Source organism: Malus sylvestris, chromosome 16, assembly GCF_916048215.2.
Source record: "Malus sylvestris chromosome 16, drMalSylv7.2, whole genome shotgun sequence".
Lineage (NCBI taxonomy): Eukaryota > Viridiplantae > Streptophyta > Magnoliopsida > Rosales > Rosaceae > Malus > Malus sylvestris.
The window spans coordinates 14,377,508-14,400,884 of record NC_062275.1 but is presented as its reverse complement, the minus strand read 5'-3'; the positions used below and the strand labels follow the sequence as shown (position 1 = coordinate 14,400,884).

At 39.9% G+C, this 23,377-nt stretch overlaps 2 protein-coding genes and 1 pseudogene across 7 annotated transcripts; all 3 read left to right on the top strand.

Moving 5' to 3' along the window:
- The first annotated feature begins 1,243 nt into the window (after positions 1–1,243).
- LOC126609138 (uncharacterized protein At4g15545-like) lies at positions 1,244–4,016 on the top strand (annotated as a pseudogene).
- A 1,760-nt stretch (positions 4,017–5,776) lies between these two features.
- Positions 5,777–15,433, top strand: LOC126606749 (receptor-like cytosolic serine/threonine-protein kinase RBK2). 5 transcript variants are annotated; one of them, XM_050274140.1, is made up of 9 exons: positions 5,777–11,701; positions 12,679–12,797; positions 12,883–13,314; positions 13,445–13,696; positions 13,795–13,949; positions 14,037–14,116; positions 14,213–14,348; positions 14,460–14,609; positions 14,773–15,433. In XM_050274140.1, the coding sequence occupies exons 1-9, from the start codon at positions 11,634–11,636 to the stop codon at positions 14,953–14,955; spliced, it is 1,575 nt and encodes a 524-aa protein (XP_050130097.1). In that variant the 5' UTR covers positions 5,777–11,633; the 3' UTR covers positions 14,956–15,433. The 5 variants fall into 5 exon arrangements, with proteins under 5 accessions (XP_050130097.1, XP_050130096.1, XP_050130100.1 ...); XM_050274139.1 differs by having other exon boundaries at positions 10,073–11,701; positions 14,460–14,613; positions 14,777–15,433; XM_050274143.1 differs by having other exon boundaries at positions 10,077–11,701; positions 12,883–13,026.
- Positions 15,434–17,453: 2,020 nt separating this feature from the next.
- On the top strand, positions 17,454–20,406 carry LOC126608575 (probable prolyl 4-hydroxylase 4). 2 transcript variants are annotated; one of them, XM_050276521.1, is made up of 7 exons: positions 17,454–17,808; positions 17,900–17,957; positions 18,054–18,158; positions 18,449–18,506; positions 19,050–19,225; positions 19,705–19,777; positions 19,889–20,406. In XM_050276521.1, the coding sequence occupies exons 1-7, from the start codon at positions 17,675–17,677 to the stop codon at positions 20,182–20,184; spliced, it is 900 nt and encodes a 299-aa protein (XP_050132478.1). In that variant the 5' UTR covers positions 17,454–17,674; the 3' UTR covers positions 20,185–20,406. The 2 variants fall into 2 exon arrangements, with proteins under 2 accessions (XP_050132478.1, XP_050132479.1); XM_050276522.1 differs by having other exon boundaries at positions 17,459–17,808; positions 19,708–19,777.
- The last annotated feature ends 2,971 nt before the right edge of the window (positions 20,407–23,377 follow it).

Here is a 23,377-nt window from a genome sequence, read left to right as displayed (position 1 = left end):
ATTGATTTAATAACCCACTTAAGGTGGACTTAAATAGGCTTTGAGAGAAAATTATTTCCCTTTCCTAGAAGGATCTAATTTCATATTAAAGAGGGAATCTACATCAAAACAGGAAGCAGTCCTAAATTTCCTAGAGCAAGAAGATCTTTACACCTACTGCCATTTCCTACGAGTAGCCCAGCAGGTGTGGGGGCATTTGTGGAGCCAAAAATAATCACAAGACGACACGTGAATTTTTGGGTGAAGATGACAAATTTACTCTCCAAGCATACCAGGTCTCCTACACGCGAGCAGTGGAGAATCATCCATCAACCAAATCAGGAGTACCCAAAATTGGAAACAAGTTCAAATTTGTCTCATCCATCCTCATTCCATAACCTTCAAAACCCTCCATACAAATTAGATTAATTAGGCTAATTAATGGATTAATTCCTAATTAATCCATTAATCACCAAATTAATCACCATTTTCACACAAAATCTCTAAGGGCCGGCCACCTCATTCCCTATATATAAGTCCTTATTTCTTCTAAAAAGCCAAGTCCACACTCTTGCAAAACTCTCAAAAACTCTCCAAATATTTTTATCTCTAAATTCTAACTTTGGCATCAGAGGTTCTTCGGCCAAAGCCCCCCCCAATTCATCGTGGGTGCGTGAGGCTCTAGGCTTTGACCTAAGGTGTTAATTGTTTTATAGGTGCAATTTTGTCCAAGAAGAAGAAGGCAAAAATTTGCATTCACAATTATAAATTATTATAAATTGTTTTATTTAAAATTGATTATAAACAGTACTTGACAAAAACTGACCACACGATATACAATTAACAAATGTAATTAGAGGATTCTCATAATTCTCTCACAATGACAAAGAGGATCCTCTCTCCTCAAACTGTACAAGTGCACACGTTTGTCTCTTGTTCTCAAAATCCTATCCAATCACCAAACCACACGATTCCCTCCAATCAAATCAACCAATATCTAATTAAAAAACCAAAAAAGTTAAAAAAAATCGAAAACAAAAAAAAAAACCGAAGGAAAAGGCGAGAAAAGGAAGAGATGCTTGGAAATGAGAGATTTTTCTGTATGATCGGTACACGAGATTTTACACTTCGTGTCATTAAATAAATGATGAGATATGTATGATAAAAAGTTAATAACTTAAGAAATAAATTTCCCATCATTCTTATTAAAAAAATCGAAAACAAAAAAACAAAAAACCAAAAGAAAAAGCGAGAAAAAGGAGTGATGCTTGCGAAGGAATCGGGCAGTTCGGAATTCGATCTTCCCGAGGAAGTGTTGGAATTACTGCCGTCGGATCCCTTAGAGCAGCTCGATGTGGCCCGCAAAATCAGGTCACTCACTCTCTCGACACGTGTCTCGGCCCTGGAATCATAGTCGTCCGCTCTGGTCGAGAAGCTCGCCGAGAAGGACCAGATCATAGCCGACCTCCAATCCCAGGTGGAGTCCCTCGACGCCTCTCTCTCCGAGACCGCCGACAAACTCGCCCTCGCGACGAGGAGAAGGTCCGACCCGCCCCAACCCGACCCACGAATCTTAAACCGCTTCAGTTTCAGTGAATGCGTTGACTAAATTTGACTTCGGTTCGGAAATTGCAGGAGGGATTGGTGAAGGAGAGGGCCGTACTCTCCAACACTGAGGAAGCTGAACAAAGATGTATCGAAGGTAACTGAATTTTTGCGGAGGTTGAAACGACGCCGTTTTCTCCTTAGACTGAGCTTAGTTTGTTAATGTGCGCAGCTGGAGGTGTTCAGAAAGACGCTTATGCGATCACTTGCAGAGGATGAAGAAAATCCTGTGAGCAATTTTATTTGTCAATTTTATTTAATTACGTTTCTGTTTTTAATTATTTTAATTAATTTGATATGTTGGATTGGATTTTGTGACACAGTGGAGCTTCAGAGGCTGCTGCTGAGCCTACTAATAAGCTGAAGAGAACTTGTCTTCTAAACCACATGTTGGACATGGAGGTTTGTTATCCCGAAATCTTAATTTTAAGTTTTTCGTTGTAGGTTTTTTTTCTAATCGTACATGCAATTCATTGTCGTAAAACAGTTATATGTTATGTTGTTAGACAGTAAATCATAAAAAAAAAATTAACCATTAGAATGTGACTACATTTTTTTGTTTGTTACTTGTTATATGTGTCCACTTCGTTACTATTTGCATATCTTTTTTATTTTTTTTGGGCCAACTCCATATGCTCTATCTTTTGGTTCTTTGCTTAAATGGCAATGTACAGCAAAAACATAACTTGACGGTAATTGCAGAAGGTGATGTCTCATTTTCAGCATTACCACCATCGAGGTCATCTTCAGTCCAAAGCACGTTTTGTGAAGCAGGAAGTAGGTTTCATGAGGATCGCGACACAAATGGTACGGTTTTAATTAAGATCTTGGTCACGAAAAAAATTGCTTTCAGTTATGCTTAGAGTGAAGAACTTTTTAACATGTCAAATTTAATTTTCTTGTATATCTTGCGTTTTCTTGTTGCAATGGCAGCCTCAATACCTAACATAGCACACAGTGTACTGTTAGCATCCCAAACTAGCACACCTCGGCTCACTCCCCCTGGTTCTCCTCCTATCTTTTCTGCATCCACATCACCAACAAGATCATCGAAACCTGTGTCTCCAAAGCGACACTCCATGTCCTTCGCCACTTCATCTGATTCTCTCTTAATCTGTTTCAGGAAGAACTAGGGTGGATGGGAAAGAGTTTTTCCGTCAAGTCAGGTAAAGTCACTAATTAAGTTTTGAATTTGAATCTGGTGGGAAAGAACAAGCTACAGAATCTTATGTCTGAAGAACATTGAAATAGTCGAAAATTTCATTTTGACTAGGTATCTCCGGTTGCATGCACCTCGCTAGTAATAACGCAGAACAACCCCAAATCGCTTAGGTTGTTTTACGAGCTTTAAATCAATTGAACCAGGTTTACAATCCATTCACTACCAAATTTAGCAGCTTTCAACCAATATTTCAAGTAGTTCTAAGTTAACTTCCATGTAACTGGCCATGAATGCTTATGAGCTGCGCAAGGAATAAGCCTGATGCATTGCCATCTCGATTTTCTTAGTTACTAATTGATACAGTCATAAAGTATGGAATCGGTTCTTGAGTCTCAAATACCGAAAATTCACTACTAGTACCAAAAACCAAAATTTCGAGTTCGGCCTGCATCCAGTTTACAAACTATTTTACTTTGCTATTCAAACTATTAAGATTGAGGAAGTTTATTCTCACCGTTGATCTGTTTTTTCTTTTCCCCCCAAGGAGTCGTCTATCTTACGAGCAGTTTAGTGCATTTCTGGAAAATGTTAAGGAACTAAACAGGAACAAGCAAACAAAAGAGGTACGTGCTTCCTTCCATCCGCTCTCTCTCCATTTGCATATGTTCATTTATAAGTTTTTCCATTAACACTTGATTGAGCTGCTATTGTGCAACATTTCAGGAGACACTACAGAAGGCAGATGAGATATTTGGGCCGGATAACAAGGACCTATATGCTATTTTGATTGTAAAAGCCAGTTTGTTTGGGCCTAAAATATTGGTTTGGGCCAAGTTTAGAATTGTTCTCGGCCTGGAAGCCTTGCTTAAGGGTCGTTGGGGGTCATCCGGTTCATGGGCCACATAGCCAAGGTCGGTCGTGTCCTATCAGGAAGTGGGTGAGTCCCATTGCGAGATGAACGGATAGGGTAGTTGAATCTTGATACAAGAAGGAGTCTTGGCAAGATGAGGATGCTGAAACTGGGGAATGAATGTGGCCTGATAAGAGGTTGAGTTCAAAGTCCTAATAGGAGTAGGACTGATCGAGGTAAGATTGGATCGGGGTAAGGAGTCCTAACCCGAATATAGTTTTGATTCGATTAGAAACAGGTTTGTTACTATAAATAGAGGGAGGAGTGCATCATTCAAGGCCCCTCCAATTCAACGCACAAATTGTTCTACGCAAACTCTCTCAACAACTTTGAGATTTTTATTTTCTTTTTCCGCCAACACATCTTTAGTTTGGATAAATAGCACTGTGGAGGCAATCGGTGATACCTTCAGTTTGGATAAACAGCATTGCGTTGAGGTTGATTGGTTATCTATCCAAGTCTCGATCGAGAAATACTTTCGGGTCTTTATTGGCAGAAGTCATCTCATTAGCCTTTTCGGCGAGGTGAGGTGTTACAATGTACTAGGGCTCGACACATTGAACGCCGAGTTGTTTCATGATTGGATACTCACAAGTAAGCTTTAAAGTTCGGTATTCTGACGGCCGAACCATATTTACCATCAAGACATATATCTGTTTTGAGTATCTATGCCCCTATACTCTGGTGTCGATTCGGCGTGCTTATACCCTTACAAATATAATCACCGTGACCAAATCTGATGCCGACAATTTGTGAACTCCGTATAACTAGTAGCATTGTCTTCAAGCTCTAGAACCCGAAGGCCGAGAGTGTTCATTCCTCGACTGCAATCGCAAGATCGAGAAGTCAGCAACGCACCCAACGCAACATCAACATATTTTACTCCTCAGCAGAGCTCAGCCGAAGAGTTTACACGCCCCGCATCAACCGAATGACGTAGTTAACTCATTAGTTACTCGGCCTGCGTGCCACGTAGGCTTGGTAGCTTTTAAGGTCAACATTTTGGCACGCCCGGTAGAAAATAGTGCTAAAAACTACAAAGTTCATGACCGTTGAGACACGATCAGTTAAAAAGAAAATAGTCATGGGAAAGTCCAAGACCAACCTTCCAGTCCAAAACCCAGGACAAGAGGACTCATCACAGGCACATAATCCTCTTGTCGTTGTGACACCTGAGGCCATAAGCGCGACGCCCCGGGAAAAAGACGTTGGCCTTGGCGGCTAACCTCATAATGCAAGAACCCTAACAAAATCGGGGGTGTTTTAATAGAAGATTGTGACGAGGATGGTGGTGAAGGCTCTGATCCACCAACTAGGTCATTTTTCCAAAGACGGCTAGAAGAACAATCTCGGCAGTTTGAGTAGACGTTCAACCAAGAAATAATGACCGAGCCCAGAACAAAGAAGTTTGTTCAGTGCCAAGTACAGTCAGGCCATGCGGAAAGAGTTAGAAGATTTGGAAGAAAATTGACTTAACGCTTATAATTTATTGATAGAGCAAAAGAAGATCGCCGAGCGAGCTTATAATCAACGAGACAGACAAAAAACGTTTGGCGAAAGAGAGTTGGTTTGAAAAACCGTACTACCCGTAGGAATTAAAGACCCTAGGTTCAGCAAGTGGTCGCCGAATTGGGAAGGGCCATCTATTGTTCATAAAGTTTTCGACAATGGGGCATACCATCTTAGGGATCGAACTGGTGCCAATCAACGGGAAGTTTTAAAAGAAATATTATCCAGTCACATGGAAGATACAAGAATAAAAGTTCATTTCATTAAGTTCGCAAAAGGGTGTACAAATAGAGTTAGTCGATCAGTTTAAAACTAATCCTAGGGTGATGAAGAATGAGAGATTCAAGAACGGCCTTCAACTCCAACCACCTCACCTCGCCCATTGTGACCTCAGCTTGCCGATTTTTCTTATCCATTTTCAGCTGCTCAACTCGCTTCACGCTAGCCTCATATTCGGTTAAGCAAGATTTGCCGCTCAACTCAAAATCCTTTGCAAGCTCGGAAGCAACAACCGATCTTCGATTTTGGAGTTCGGCAATTTAACGGTCAAGGTCGGCCAATGTTTCTTTTTTTGCCTTCAAAACTTCGACCTTTGGCCTCGAACAACCGTTGCAGCTTTCAAGTCGTCTTCAACCCGAAGAGCTTTCTTGAAAATACCGAATTATTCTCGGGTTCGTTCCAAGATAGAAGACACTCGAGTGATAGCTTTAGTGCTCAATTGACCATCAGCTACGAGATCGTTCAGACATACACCCATTAAGTCAAGGCCCTAGCATTCGAAAACTTGTTAAGCTGAGAAAGACAAGAGCTCATGCAGCCTAATAAGAGCATTTGATTCGGCCGTTAATACGAAGGGCTCGGTTGTAGCTGTCGAAGGGCCAGCCGCTCCCGAAGTATTCAAATGAAGAGCATCGAACTCGACTTCCCATAAAGGCTGCACATGAAAATAATTTAGGCAAAAGGAAAATCGTAAAAGAATATAGCAGAGAAAATTTGTATTAGACCTGCTGAGATGAGACTTTGGCCATGTCTCTTGGTTCATTGCTCGAACCTAAAGAACTTAATGGCCGAGCCTAGTGTTTTAGACTGCTTCTCAATTCACGCGGTCGATGAAGGTTATCTACATTCGACGGCCAATGAGGTGGCCAGGAAATATAGACAACACCCTTCGGCGCATAGAATTTTCGGTGAAATGAATAATTGGGCACCTGACATTTAATATTTTTTTTCGGTTCAGACTCGTTATAGCAAAGTTAACAAAAGAAAGTAATCGAGCCTTACAAAAGTCGAGGTCGTTTCTTGAGGGGGAATGTCGAGGTCTTGATCCTGCAGGTGAATTGGGGTTTCTGCCATCGTTTCAGGCTCAACATGAAGTCTTTTTCCACGATTGGTTGCAGAAGAATCGACCTGGTCAGTTGCCTCAACCACATAGGGAGGATCGATGAAAGGAGGTTTGGTTGGTCGAGGCGACTTGCCAGCAGAATCTCGTCGTTCTCGTCATCCTAAAATAAAAAGCTGTTACTACTTTTGAATTTAATGAGAGAAGGGAGTTACCAACAACATAATCATACCTCTTCCAAGATGATCGCTGATTGTTTTGGATTTTTAGGCAGATTTTTCCCAACCGAAGGGGTTACCTCCTTCAAGACGGGTGCAACGGTCAGCCCCGGAGCTGCATGCTTTTCGACCAGCGGTGCAGCAACTCGTTTGATCATGACCTTAGGGACCTTAAGGACAGGTTGAATTTGGAATGCTGGGTGCTGGGCTAGTTGGAGTTGGCCGCTTCTCCGTCAAAGCTTGGACAACGAGAGCAGGAGGAGAGGCACTAAAAGTGGTCTAGCTGGAAATAAAGTGAATCTCTCGTTTTGTTTTCTTCACCAATTTCTTGACACGTTTTGTGGGACGAAAAGCTTCACCTGCCATCTTGGTTTCCTAGCGAGGCCGTTTGCTCGGCGAGGTTTGTGAGGCAATTTTATTTTTTTTTAGGAAAGGGCCAAATTTTTTCCTGGCCGCAACCATGGCGATCACGTCTGCTTGTTTCAGTACTCGACCGCCCGAGAAAATGAAATCAAGTTAGTAAAATCGAGTAAGTGTTTGGAGAATAAAGGAAGAGATAGTCGTATACCTTGGGTCATCTCTTTAGACTGAGGGGCATAAGCTTTTTGGGTCGGTCGCCAAAAATTTTGTTGACCACGTATTCGATCGAAGCGCCAAAAAAGTCATGAGTGTATCCTTCCCACCAGTTACCGAAGGTTTAAGTGCCGAGAGATTCAGGAACAGTTGGTCGGAGACAGATTTTTTACACCGTTCCTAAAACTATTTCTCGGTATCTCTGCACTCCCTCTTTGAGGAACCATAGAGGTGTCATTGGCTTAGGAGGAAGCGGGAAGCAAGTAGAGGCACTGAGCAACCTTGGAAGTAGCCGAGCTGTCGGGCAGCAAAGTGGGGGTGGTAAACCTCCCAGCTTGCTCGGTTAATGTTGCAGCCAAGGGGAAGGTCGCGGGTTAACACGAACAATCCCTAGTTTTGACGAAGACCAACATCTTCACTTTCACTCCATGTTGATGTTGGAAGCTTGATGGAAAATGGGTATTCTTGACGACGACATATTAAAAATTCGTCATCAGAGATGACATCTAGGCTGAAAAAGTATTTGAAGACTTATTCAGCCCGGTGAGGAGGCGCCAGTCGAGAGGCCAACTGAAGGCCGAGCGCTGTAATAGACTGAAAGTTAGGGGTCTCTGGCCGAAGTGTGGAAAAATAGACCTGCAGCCAAAGTTGGAATATCTAGAGAGGTCCGTTCTAGTGCGGGTCGATCTCGTTGATGGTCGTTTCGGCCAGGCAACGTAGGAGGTTGGCGAGGATAGCTGGACTGAGCGTCAATGAGTGACCACTAACTAAGGCTTTAACCACCAGCATATTTTCGACCAAACATTTATTTGACTTGGTACAACAGATAAACTTGTTGTACCAGTAAAATAGGAAGACTTCGTGTTCTCCCTTCCGTAGACTCGCCTCCCCCCCCCCCCGGTCCCAGGAAAGTGGAGGATGAGGGTCTTGTAGTTGAAGAAGTTCTTGTGCAACTTATGAACTTCTTATTTTGAAGGCTCTTGACCTTCTTGGCTTAGCGTCTTGACGGCCCATTCGTCGAATAGTGCTTTAAGGTTGAGATTCGACGGGCACCCAAAAAGGGCGATATCTATTGGGATGTCAGAGGGAGAAGTCCTAAGGATAGCTTAGATGTCGAGGATGGTGGGGCTGATAGGGCTGAAGGGAAGGATCATGGTGTTAGTGGCCGAGCACCAGAAGCTCAGAGCTGCCATGAAGAGTTCTTTATCCATGGCAATCTCCATGGTCGAAAGTTTGATGGCGTCGTAAATGCCAATAGCCTCCTATTCTTTGCCAAAGAATCTTTTCATCCGTTCGACCCAGGCCGCCCAAGTCGCGTTGGTTGAAGGCCAGGCTCCTTGGGGCTTCGTTAGGCACCACTTCGACCAATCAAACCCTTGCAGCAAGGGTGTCAAGCAGTGGTATTTGAAGAGGTTGGTGATAGACAATGGCACTGCGTCCTTGAAAAGTGGTCCCAGGATTTGATGAGTGGTGCTTAAATCACTCTCGAAGCGCAGAGTCTTGACTGCATTCCGGTCGATGAAGTCCTTGCACATGTTGCATTCGTCAGAAAGCTGGGAGATAAATGAGACGATTGATGAAGACTCGAATATTTCTGGCTTAAGAGCTTGGGGTTTTCTGGGATTTTGAAAGCAAAATGGCAAGAAGGTTTCAAGGGTTTTGGAAAGCATAAAGTATAAATGGAAATGATTTAGGTATTTATAGGCATTTTGGAAGGAAGTTTAAGTGTTTGACTTTCAAAATTGGGGGTAGAATCGAGCGGGAAAGTCGCTAATCATTGTGGATATTCAGAGAATTCAGGTGAAAAGACCGAGGTTTTCGCGATTTGAGGATGCACGATTGCATATTACGACGAATTTAATGTAGAAGAGACGTTTCAGCTGTCGCACGTTTTCGAGGCTCATGATTAAGGGCTATTAGGTTAACCAAAGGATCGACACGTGGCAGGACGGTTAGGAGAATCGAGATCGTGAGATCATGTCTCATAAATACGCATGGTGGTATTTCTCGAGAGGGTTCAATGTTTGTTTTAGGTCGGTTTTGCTTCTTCAAGCTGAGGCTCGACCAAGGAATGTAGGTCGACGACCTCAGAAGCGAGGAGGCAATGTTTGGGCCCAAAATATTGGTTTGGGCCGAGTTTATAATTGTTCTTAGCCCGAAAGCCTTGCTCAAGGGTCGCTAGGGGTTATCAGGTTCATGGGCCACATAGCTAAGGCCAGCCGTGTCCTATCAGGAAGTGGGTAAGTCCCATTGCGAGACGGACGGATGGGGTAGTTGAATTTTGATACAAGAAGGAGTCTTGGCAAGATAAGGATGTTGAAACTGGGGAATGAATGCGGCCTGATAAGGGGTTGAGTTCAAAGTCCTAATAGGAGTAGGACTGGCCGAGATAAGATTAGATCGGGGTAAGGAGTCCTAACCTGAATATAGTTTTGATTCGATCATAAGCAGGTTTGCTATTATAAATAAAGGGAGGAGTGCATCATTCAAGACCCCTTTAATTCAACGCACAAATTACCTTGCGCAAACTCTCTCAACAACTTTGAGATTTTTATTTTCTTTTTCTACCAACACATCTTCAGTTTGGATAAACAACACTATCGCCGTAGAACCAACCGATTGCGGAATACCTTCAGTTTGGATAAACAGCATTGCGTCGAGGCCGACTGGTTATTTATCCAAGTCTCGATCAAGAAAGACTTTCGGGTCTTTATTGGCAGAGGTCACCTCATTAGCCCTTTCGGCGAGGTGAGGTGTTACAGTTTACTAGGGCTCGGCACATTGAACGCCGAGTTGTTTTATGATTGGATACTTACAAGTAAGCTTTAGAGTTCGGCATTCTGACGGCCGAACCATATTTACCATCAAGACATATATCTGGTTTGAGTATATGTGCCCGTGAGTGTTCCTTTCTCGGCCACAATCGCAAGATCGAGAAGTCAGCGACGCACCCAACGCAACATTAACACATTTTACTCCTCGGCCGAGCTCAGCCGACGAGTTGGCACACCCCGCATCAACCAAATGACATAGTTAACTCATTAGTTACTCGGCCTGCGCGCCACGTATGCTTGGCACTTTAATCTGTTTTTTTTTTTTTTTTTGCTGTAATTAAATACAAATTCAACGTGTACTGGAAGTCTAAAACCATTCTTTGAACTCCTGCTACTTAACTGTATGACTAGTAACTTTGCGAGATTACGCACTATTGAGTAAGCCGGAAAATCGGTGACTAAATTTTGCGTAACTCTCATCACTCAGTGGTATGTTAAACGACTTGATATTACTTACGTTAGAGTCCATCCTTAAAGTAAGTGGTGTTGTTTCCCTGAAGATTGGCTTTTCACAAGTCACAACGTCAAGAAATGCTTTTGAAATTGTACTTTAGGTAATTAACGTAGTGCATCCTTTTGAGTGTACCATGGTTAATTCATATAAAATTAACAAACTGACGAGCTGATTGGATATGACATTATTAAGGGGTGATTTCTTTGTCAATACTTAATAGTATGAGGGATAAATTTAGTGAACGAGAGATAAATTATCATTCCATGCTCAGGTCAAATTAAGACAAGTCTTAATAAGCTTTTAGGTTAATAAGATACATGGAGAGAAAAACTTCGTTACATGCATCTGTGTTCAGGACCATATGACTTGTTCGTCCTATGCATAGAGCAACTTGTATGACATAAGTATATTGTTGGAGTCCAATAAAATAATGGAACCTTGGAGAGAAACTAACACATGTCATTTTAATATCAGAACAGAACACTATTGTGACGATATACCCGTACCATACAAGTCTTTCTCCTCATGCACAACACAGCCTACTGAATACTCCCTCCTCGTTTCAGACCGTTGATTGTTAATTATTGCCACATGTCAAAGACTCAGAAGACGTGTAAACTGTAAGAGTTGGGGAATCTCCATAACCATACATGCTTGCTTGCAAAGCCCTTTCACAAACATGCAAAAATTACACGTTTTTTCTATTTACTTAAGAGTCTAAGACAGATCACATAGACTGGATTAAGAAGCTAATTAACGATGTGCCAATAACAATTAAAAGCCGATTTTTGTGCATTAATAGTCGCTGATTGTCCAAAAATGCAAGAATATTTAGTGGGAAAAAAGGGAAAAACCATGGCAGCCCCTATTTTCCATTTCTTTCTCTCTCTCTCTCTTGCTTTCTCTCTCTTGATTTTCTCTCTCTAGGTTTCTGTGTGTGTGGTGTGTCGTTTCCCTTGGCTTCTAAAACCTCCAGCGGCTCTCTTGGGTTGGTGCCAGCCTCTGAGAATTCATGGTTTAGGCCCCAGAATATGAACCAGAAACTTCTTCATGGTCATCGCCTCCGTGCCTGCTTTTCAGATCATAGCTTCTGGTTTGGCGGCTTTTGTCTCCAAGTAGTAAGCTTTTCAAACTCTCATCCTGCAATGGTAAAATTTTCATTTCCTCTTAGTAATATGAATGTCTATCCTAGGAGGTCGCATCTACTTGTCACATTGCATTCATTAGGGTAAAAATACGAGTCATTCCTCCTTGCAAACAAATCAAAATGTAACTTATGTGTAGAAATTTTTCTTGACATTTTTTAAACAAGTGACATTTTTCTTTTAAGCCAACTTAAATTGCATAGGGTAGAACATCCACTTCTAACCAATGTGACTACGCCTACGTCTGCTTCTTTATTTTGTGGTTATATCTTTGTATAATGTCTGACTAGTTGAATATCAGAGTGCGCAACGAACAAGACTAACAAAATAAGAAATATTATTGATATCAAACGAGAATGCCGAAACGGCTACAAAACCCTAAGATGCTACATTGTGACTAACTTATTCTTCTATAGAGTTACAAAGTACCATATATATAAAAAACTAACATAACCCTAATAGGCAAGGAAACGAAACCCTAATACTAACGGGCTAAGCCCAAAATACCAAACATTAAAATAAATCTAAAGAATAATATTTTCCAACATGACTATGGTTTGTTTCTTATATGCGAGGAACTAAGCATTATGATTTTGTTGTTACGTTATTCATTTGCACATGGTTTTGTTGGTTAAAATGTCACTTTCGATTTTTTTTTTTTCTGGTTTTATTTTTGTTTGCTTGAATTTCCCTGTTCCTCAAGAGATGATGTTTCAACGGTTCTTCTATAATCCATACGCAAATCATTTGTTTGATTCTATATATCTAGAGTTATTTATTTATGCATGTGTCATATTCTGTGGCCTTTTTCTTCCTATTTCCCTCCCCACTTGGATGGTCGGTACTGCAATACTACCATGGTTTGGCTGAATTTGCTCTTTAGGTTACTTAATCTGTTAGGTTTTGGCATATTTTCTGTTCTTTGCTGACATATTGCTTCGTATGGGCAGCAATGGTTCCCGCGAAACGGCCAAAGACAATGAAGAAGCGCAGGCTACAACAAAGCCTTCTACTCTCGGAGGATCAAGAAGAGCACGAGCTGGATTCTCCGACTCTTTTTCAAGCCAAGGTAACGATTTTGTTTCCTGTTCTTTTACTGATATTGCAGATATATAGCAATGTGGTACTAATTCTTTTGGGATTTGTCATGACAGACTTGAGATCTTTAAATTTGGATGAGGATGTCTCAGTAGATGAGCCCTCTTCAAGAGGAGTTTCCGAGGATGAATATTGTCCGAGAAGCGTAGGATCCGAAACATCATCTCCCAAGGCCAGCACTTCAGACTCGGATGCAAGAGGTAGCATTACTACTTCAGACTCGAATCCAAGAGCCAACCATCACCGGCGCGGTTTTTTTGGAATGTTGAAAAAAGGACCCCAAAATCCCTTCCCAACCTTCCCTCCTAAAGGTTCTAAAAAACCAAAACTCACCAGAAGGAAAACCAAAAGAATAAGAGAGGAATTCATTCCACAGCCCAACTCTCCTGCCCCTAGGTCATTCGATGCTGACTTTTGCCGCTTCAAATCTTCCTGGAAGAATTACTCATTCCTAGAGCTCCAAGCCGCAACCAACAACTTCAGCCACGGTTTATATACTCACATTTCTTTAGAGCAATATTACATTGCATTAATCGTATATCGCTAGAATTATGATCTTCTAGAAAGGTTGTCATTGTCTTATATTCTCATAGAACTTTTCGATTTGTCTTCTTGAAGAGAACTTGATCGGGGAGGGAGGCTATGCTGACGTTTACAAGGGAACATTGGAAGATGGACAGATTGTCGCAATCAAATGCCTGACTCGCGGTACTCAAGAAGAAATGACTGCAGACTTCTTATCTGAGCTTGGTGTCATAGTTCATGTTGACCATCCTAATATTGCGAAATTGATTGGCTACGGGGTTGAAGGAGGGATGCATCTTGTTCTACATTTGTCTCCCCATGGAAGCCTATCGTCTATACTTTATGGTTTGTTTATCATTGCAAATCTTTTGAACACCAGAATTTCTTCCAATTTCACAAACAAGTGACTCATTGGTTTTGTTTCTTCGTCGCGTGTTTTCTAGGACCGAGAGAGAATCTGGATTGGGGCATCAGATACAAAGTCGCTTTAGGGACGGCTAAGGGTCTACTGTATCTTCATGAAGGGTGCCAGAGAAGAATTATTCACAAAGATATTAAGGCTTCTAATATTTTACTGGCAGAGGATTTCGAGCCTCTGGTACACCCTCTTTGATCAATTAACACAAAGGATTACCGAAAAGCTGCATTACGTTAATAATTCTCTGTTACTCCAATTTGAATCCAGATATCTGATTTTGGGCTTGCAAAATGGCTACCAGATTCATGGACTCACCATGTTGTATCGAAATTCGAAGGCACATTTGGGTTTGTTAATCCAAAATATTTAGATTTTTTATTTTGTACTAAATTAGTTTTGTTTTTCTAATCATTTGACATTATTCCATTCCCCAATCATGACAGATATCTTCCTCCCGAGTTTTTCATGCACGGCATAGTAGATGAAAAAACCGATGTCTATGCCTACGGGGTGCTAATATTAGAGCTCATCACCGGCAGGCAAGCTTTGGATAGGTCACATAAAAGCCTCGTCATGTGGGTACGTTCGCTTCTGTGTACCTAGGTTTCTTGTTTAATTTTTGTAGGTAGTTCAGAAGTATACTGGAATACTTGTTGACAAATTCGATCTGACTGAAACATTACTTTCCAGGCCAAACCTTTGCTCTCTATGAATAATATGAATGAGCTAGTTGATCCATACCTTGGCGATGCCTATGATTTGAAAGAAATGAAACGTCTTGTGTTAACTGCTTCGTTTTGTATACACCAGTCTTCAGTGAATCGACCGCAAATGAGCCAGGCATGTAATTATTTCTAGCAATGACTGCTCACAAGTTTGATTTTACAGTGCCAATATATGTGATGACCTAACTAACAAGGTTTTTTTTTTTTTTTTTTGGTCAGAACTTAACTAACAAGTTTGTGTTGCGTTTTGTTTTAATTTTGTTTTAAATCCGCTGCAGATAGTCGAAATTTTAGAAGGAGATGAAGGCAGTTTGGAGTACGCTACAAAACGTCAAAAGTCTAAACTTCAAAGGACGTATTCGGAGGAGCTCTTGGATGCAGATGACTACAACTCAACCAAGTGTTTAAGTGATAGAGAGAAACAACTGGAGTTTATCTTGGGCACTTCTAATGAGGCCTAAACTTTCTATGTATGGGGTGTTGGGGTAGTTGAATTTGTTTCTTAAGGCCGGATTCACATTGCTCTGAAATCCGTCCACGAACCAAAAACGCTAGACAGTTTCAGAAGCAGAAAACGATCGCGCGAAAACCAGACAGTTTCAGAAGCAGAAAACGATGAGCATGCAAGAGAAGGAAGAGAAGAGCAAAGGACGTTTGTGGGAGATGTTAATGTTATATGTGCTTTGTTAATTACTCATCGTCTGTACAATGAATGTAATCGAAACGACGTCTGAATGAGAGAAAAGCTTGAAGGGAGAGGGTGAGTGGTTTTAGTGAGCATGTATGTACAGCTGCTGGAACAAGTGAGAAGGTGATTTCTCATGAAGGGCGAACGTCTTCAAATGGAGAAATTTTTGTGACAGAAACACGAGTGTTACATCACGTGTTTTTATGTATGCGGTGGGAAATTTTATTTTTAAAGTTATTAACTATTTAACACACATATCTCATCATTTGTACAGTGACACGTGATGTACCACCTCATATGCCGGTCATACTGAAAAATCTCTCATTCGAATCAGAAAACCCTCGAGGAATAAGATTAAAGGGGAAAGAGCATTAAAAATAGGGGTAAAACCGTCAAAACACAATTAAACGAATTTTCTATTGGGTTTTTAAGTCAAAATAATCTTTGAAATTGACATAACTCCTTGAGACTTAAAACGGATATAAGTGGTCTTTTCTATCGTCAGTCATTTTGATCATTATGTGAAAAAATCTAGATTAATTTGAGGGTATTTTTGTCAAATCAACCTCTTCACTTGAATTGATGGTTTCTTCAATTTCACATAGATTTTTCATGGAAGACCAAAATGATTGACAATGAACAATCTCTGAAATTGCTTCCATTAATTTTAAATTTCAGAGACCAAAGTGACAAGTTATATAACTTTGAAGCAGTGTTCGAAAACGCAACCTAGGCGGCCACCTAGGTGCTGGGCGGTGGTTCGCCGCGATTTAAACCAAAATCGTTGAAGAAATCAAAAAGGGTATTAGGCAGCGCCTAGACAGTCGTTGGGCGGGCTAGGCGGCTTCGATGGTAAGTCGATTACAACGTTGTTCTTTTGCTGTGGTACTGTGGTTGGACAACTGGGCGACCATCCCGACAGTTTCGATCTGCAATTGCAGAGAAATGAAGTAAGACGATTTGGATGCCGCTAGGATGAGAGCGATAACCATGGATCTGCAATTAAAGAGTGGATCTGCAATTAAAGAGTAAAGATGTGGGACGAGATAGATCTGCAATTGCAAGGTAAAGAAGAGGGATGGCTTAGCTGGGAAGAGAAAGAGAGAGAGAGAGAGAGAGGTTTTTGCAATGGTAGAGAAAGGTGATGGAGCGGGACGACGGCTGAGCTTGGATAATTAGAGCTAGGGTTTTTCTTTTCTTTTTTAAAGGGAGAGGAAGGTGAAGGGGCCACGAGGTTGGGAGCCCAAAGTGAGCTGAATGTCCAGCAATGAGTGTCTTAAAAAAACTAGAGAATAAACTGTTTTTTTATTAATAAGAAAACAAGGCCCAATTCATTTTTAATCAAAAACAAAGGTCCAACAATGATTAAAATAAATAGGGTGACTAAATGTTACAAAATCAACATAAAAAGTATTAAATTTTACACATATACTTAAATCCGCCTTGGCGCTAGGCGCCAGCCGGCCGCCTGACTAGCGCCTAGCATTTTTTAGAACCTTGTTTTGAAGTGGTTATGCACTATGCTTTGCTATTTCACACAACAAACAAATCCATATTTGAATTAATGAAACACTCATTTGCCCAATCAATTTAGTTTCAAGCTTAATTATTATCTTCAATTGTTCATAAATTTATCACTTATCATAAAATGAGATCGAAAAAAATATGATTTATCTAACAAACACAAAGGTTTAACAAACATGAAACATTAGCCATAAAAGAAAATGATTCAAGTTCTTTCCAATGTTGAAAGAAATCTCTAAGTTAGAATTTTCTTTGTGATTGAACTTGTGAAATATTTACTTGAAATGAGAATTGATATATGATTCTTGGTTTCTTGTGTATTTAATAACACAATTCCTTATTTGATATTCGAAAAACGAAGAATTAGAGTGACTAAGAAAAATAGTTGATCATATTCACTTTGATTTCATGAGTTCCACATTTTAAATAGGTAAACATGTCATTAACAACATTACTCGTTATAACATGCTTATGTAGATGGAGCAAAAATGTTATGTATAGAAGTGAGAATATGATTAACTTCTCTCTTAACGAAACTAATTTTTAGCTTCTCGATATCAGATTATGATTATGTATTATAATAGAAGAACTACATGTATTTTTTTTTTATTTTGAATGTGTTAGTTAACGTAAGAAACAGCAGAACAATTGTAAGTAAGTAAATAAATATTGCCCTAGTGGACAAAGATTTTAAAATAGAAAATCATGTCTCAGCAGTCGAATCCAATGAATTGAAGAAAAATTTGATAAGAAAATTAGGAAGAGAGTGTATGAAAAATAAAAATAAATGTGCGAAACAGTGAAGTTAAAACTAAGATGCAGAAGGCATGGCGGCAGCCACAGGTGGTTAACAGCAGCACTGCACTGAGATATGGGTTAGGAATTTAGGATCGGGATTAGAAATTCAATTGACATTGACACAGTCTGTCTCTCTCCGTCTCAGAGATTGAGAATCCGACCGAGCACTGATGACTAGGGCTTGCCTTCACCTCCTCCTCCTCCTCCTCTTCTTCTTCTTGCTCTCAATCTGCTCCACCTCCTCTTCTGCTTCCACCTTCACCGTCAATCCGTCCAAAGTCAAACAGATCTCATGGAACCCTAGGTCTCTTTCTAAACTAACAATGTTTTGTTTTTAATTTTTCGATTGGAATTGGATTGATGTGATTGGAATGGATTGGATGATCAATTTGCAGAGCTTTCGTGTACGAAGGTCTGCTGACGGACGCCGAGTGCGATCACTTGATCTCCATCGTGAGTTTACGCGCATTTCAATCTTTTAATTTATTCAATTCTGATATATTTTTTTTCTCACGCTTTTATCAATGTGTTTGATTTCATTGTGAATAGGCGAAATCGGAGCTGAAGAGATCCGCCGTCGCCGATAACTTGTCCGGTCAGAGCAAGCTCAGCGAGGTCCGGACCAGCTCCGGAATGTTCATTCCCAAGGCCAAGGTCTCTGCTTCTTTTTTCTCTCCCTTTTTCATTTCTGATCATTTTTATATCATATGTATGTGTTCCTTAACTATATATACTACTTTTGTTAGGCTTTGCTAATTGCCAATTGCCATTAAATTTTACGTTTGTAGCCCGAAGTGCATTGATTACATTATAAATGTGTGTATATAGACATGCCGTGGATGTTTGATTGTTGACGGGATGATCATCGGTCATGAATTGGATTGCAAGTCACCAACGTATGGATGTATATCAAATGTGGTTTTTTACAACTTAAATTCGTGTAGGATCCCATTGTTGCTGGTATTGAGGATAAGCTTGCAACATGGACATTTCTTCCAAAAGGTAAACCCTTTGCCGAAGAATACTGGTTGTATTGTTCTTTTTCTTATAACCTTCAACAGGTAGTTAACTTTGAATAATACAATTAATATTCACAGTCATACCTTGTCGAATCATGGATCAAAATTGTTGTCCCTTTATTGAGGTCCTCGTATGTTGCATTGACAGGGCCATATATTTAGATTTTAGCAATACGACGTGTTTCTTTTCCTTCTTTGCTTATAATTGATGTTTAGATGTTTTGATGAAGAAGATTGAAGTGAAAACCGAGTATAAATAAGGGAAGATAATCAAAATACGACAAGCATAACTTTTGGTAATATTGTTGCTGCTACTGAATTGGGTGAACATGGGAAAAACAGATGCTAACTTGAATGTTTGGAGAGCCATGTTTGTAAGATTTCAGAGGTTATCTATTCTTCCGACATCAAAAGCATTGCAAATATTGGATTGAGAAAGAAAGAATGATGTGATGAAAATTTGAAAAACGTTTCATTTTCATTGCTGGGGCAATCTTACATGTGATATGTGTTTCTTGACTTTCAGAAAATGGTGAAGACATACAAGTATTGAGATATGAACCTGGGCAGAAATATGCACCACACTATGATTACTTTGTTGACAAGGTCAATATTGCTAGGGGTGGACACCGCGTAGCAACTGTACTGATGTATCTCACTGATGTGGCCAAAGGTGGTGAAACTGTGTTCCCTGAAGCAGAGGTTAGCTGCATTATTCACCTCCTGGATTCTGTAATTTTTATTGAGCTAACTCGAGCACCATTGAACAGATTAGTGTTACCAGAATTTCTATGTGATAGTTGTCTAACAACATAGGGATCATCTAATCTGTATCCTGGAAGATTTATTTTCATAAGCCACCCCTGGCTGCTCTTGGAATGGTAATATTAGCATGACTGACGTGCTCGTGAATCTGCATTACGTTGTTCTCTATTGCATTTGAATTAGCAAAAATGTTGGTAATGGTTATAGTTCTTTCAACAATTGTCTATTATAAAAATTATGAAAAACTAAAAGGATACGGAGGCATAGAAAGTAAGATAAAAAAATTACTAGTTCTGTTAATTGGTTGAGAGTCTTGAGACGGGGTTGGGTAGTAGAGTATAAAGAAGTTTTTACCAGCTTGATTGTATGCTTTAGTTAATGTTGTTAATAATTATTTTTGTAAACCACTCTGGCTGCAGATACCTTCACGCCGTAAGGCTGCAGAAATAGATCACAGTCTCTCTGAGTGTGCAAAGAAAGGAATTGCAGGTAAGCTCTATATAAAATTATAAATTAATACAGCTTTTATCAAAATATAGAAATTGTTGTAGAAAAGTTGATGTATTCTGTTGCTTCTCTCTTCACCTTGGAAATATTCAGTGAAACCACGACGAGGAGATGCCCTTCTTTTCTTCAGTCTCACCCCACATGCTGTTCCAGACCCGAACAGTCTCCATGCGGGTTGCCCAGTGATTGAAGGTGAGAAATGGTCAGCAACGAAGTGGATTCATGTTGACTCGTTTGACAAGAACTTGGATGCTGGCGGGAACTGTGGAGATCTGAATGAGAGTTGTGAGAGATGGGCTGCCCTTGGGGAATGCACCAAGAACAGAGAGTATATGGTTGGAACTCCCGACCTTCCTGGCTACTGTAGAAGGAGTTGTAAGGTATGTTAGAATTCACCTCGTGATTTCCACGCGGAGCATCTGTTGGAGGCTTCCTGTTCCTGTTGCGGTCATTCACTAATTTTTTGGGTTATAACTGTACTGTTACTATTTGAAACGAAATTCGGCGATAGAAACCACCAAAAGAAATGTGTCCATGTATATTCTTGAGACCTGAAATAACGACTTGAAGTTTTACACTACGTTTAAAGATCTAGCTGATTGCTTGGAGTATTACGCTATGTGTATGTTTATAATTTCACACTATTCGACCATTTTGTTCTCCATTAGAAGGAGGAGTTGTAATGTTATCCATGTCGCAACTCGCATTTCACATGCTTGAAGTTTGAGAGCTGAGACGTTTGCACTTGCGCACCGCCATTTACATGCGTTATTGCGCATCAAGAGAAAGAGAGATGCAAGTACTTGATATGCTTATACACCAAATCATAGTAGAATTTTCGCAAGGTTCAATTCGTCCTGATTTTCAGTGGTGTCACACATAGATTTTCTTATAATTTTGTAAGCCACATAAATTAAAGTATGTACTTTCTTATATCTGTTTGATTGGGGGTTGAAATAGTCGTGCCATGCCATGATGTCTGCAACTTGAGATGGCCTCACTTAGATTCCCACCACCATGATTAGAAGGGAGGGAGGCCCCTCCCCCAAGTAAGAGTAGTGGTCCTTATTCCTTTGCATGTATGTCCTACCATTAGGTCATTTGGCACATCCGATGCATTCTATGATTTGGTAACTCATAGAAAAAGCATGGGACACATGTCAATATTGTGTTCAAGATCGGTCAACCCCCCCAGTGCTCGATTATACGAGAGTTGAGGTTGTAAACAAAGAGATTTTCTAGTATGTACCGTTTATACTATACACTGACGTCTATAGTTGTTGGATCATTCATTGTTGAATTCGGTCTGTACATTGGGGCATAGTAAACGTATTGGTAACGGATTTTGGGCGCCACTAACAGGATATTTGAATATAAAGAAAGGAAGGAAGGTGGTGCTAAATTGCTACTTGTAGAATTAAGGTGACGCCAATGATTCCTTATCGTGTTTTATCAACCATGAGTCTGTAACTTGAATTTACTTAGGATGGTCAAGTTTCTAGACGCTGATGTATGTCGAACAATGCATCAACGATCAAAAGCTATCCAGTCGCACGTGGACAACTGAGCTTTTGAGTTTGGCAATATCCAACTATATATGAATGGAGCACAAATAGCTACAACCTTTGAAGCATTAAACAACTAAATAAGAATATGTTCCATTTATCTATAGGAATATAAGAATATGTTTCCACCCAAATGCTACAATTTTCATCACCATTTATGAAAAAAAAATTAGAATATAACAAGACACCTTACTTTGTCTTTTGAGAAAAAAACAAAGAGAAAATATAGAGGAGGATTCTCTCTCGACAGTTTTGACATTTCCGAACTGTCCAAAGCTCACCCAACGGAGCAATTTTCTTGAATTGAAAAAGGTTTAGGTTTAAGTAGGAGGGCTTCGACAAACACAATTGGCGCTTTGTGTTTTTGGTTGACAAAACACAATCCACAGTTGATTACTACAGCAACAGCTGTAAGATAGATTTCAAGATCCTCTTATATTTGGGGATTGCTTATTGGACCAAGAAATAAACAAACAATTTTTTATTTAGATACAAGAGCAACATTCTAGTATAGGTATGAATGTTTTGAATTACTTGAATTACAAGTCTCGAGAAATAAACAAACATTCATCAAATATGGCATGAAGATTGGAAGGTACATTTAACATGGTAGAGCTTCCAACTTCTAAGTCTTGAAGATCAGGTGGTCTTATCAAGTTGAGATCCTCTTTATATCCCATTGTTCGGAGCTCAATGATTAAGAAGTTTGGATTGTTCAAGAGAGATCCGAACCCTTATTTGATGTGAGGAGGGTTAATAAAATGTGTTAATAAGGACCATATGATTAATTTGAGTGGTGCATATTTCTTAATCATTAAGCTCCGGACAATGAAATTAGAAGAAATCTTAACACGTCCTACCAAACCGGCTTAATTCACGATTTTGGCGAATGATAATTCTGCCACATGGGATATTGGGATGGGGTGGCATTTGATTAGTTGGGGATTATTCTAATAATTATCTTTAATTTTAATAACCCTAAAATCCCTAACAAGCTGGCCGGGGTTTAGTTCCAACCAGCAAAACCGCTAACAGCTTGTAAATCACAGGTCCTGTTCCCTCTATACGTGGAGGGAGCATAGACCACGCCTTTTTTTTTTTTTTTTTAAATAAGTTGTAGAAAGTTAGCTAAGATTTTAATCAGATTTTATTTTCTTGGGTGATGCAATTTACTTTTGTATCCGGTTATAGAATTCTCTTTAATAATCTTAGCATTGGGCGGTACGAAATAAACAGTTGATAGTGAAAAGAGAGTTTATTTATTTTTTCCCTTTAAAAAGGGAACAACTGGTAGCGAAGTCACGATAGTTTATCATTTCAATGGTTGGGTAGAGACATTTTAGCCTTCATTAGCTACTATTGTATAATTCACCAGCGTCATGAATCAAACCAGAACGAGCTGTGTTGAATACAAAGTTGAGCAACATGAGCCTATAACCCAAGTAAACTCAAGCCCTAACGATGCCAAATGATCCCAAACTCAAACTTGAGTCCAAATTGTGAAGCCTAGGTTGACCTTCCAACTCGTTTAAGTTTCACCCTACGTCTTATGTTAATTAAAAATTTGCAACCAATTTTTTTTATTAGGGCTTAGGGCTCTTTAAAGCCCGTCAAGTCAAATGGGTCAAGGTCGAAACCAAATAGAACTGGCCGCCAATCGAACCAAACTAGAACATGTTTAGAATTGGGTTGATTTTGTTTTTCTTGATAATTTATATTCATGAAATAAGCTTAATGAACTGTATAAAAACTTTGATTGGTTTCACAATTATAAGTATGAATTGAGCAGAACCGCAGCATTCCCAAATGATAACAACACATGGAACGACTTTACCACCACCTTAACATTCCAGTCGACATGTCTTTCTCCAAGCCTAGGGTTTATTCCTTGAGAAAAAGCCCATAGACTTGAAAAATGTACAAAATTACAAGAAAAACAAAGGTAGAGAGAGAGAGTGTATAGTGTATTGTGCAGGAGGTTAAATGCTAATAATAAATTAATATTATTATTATATAT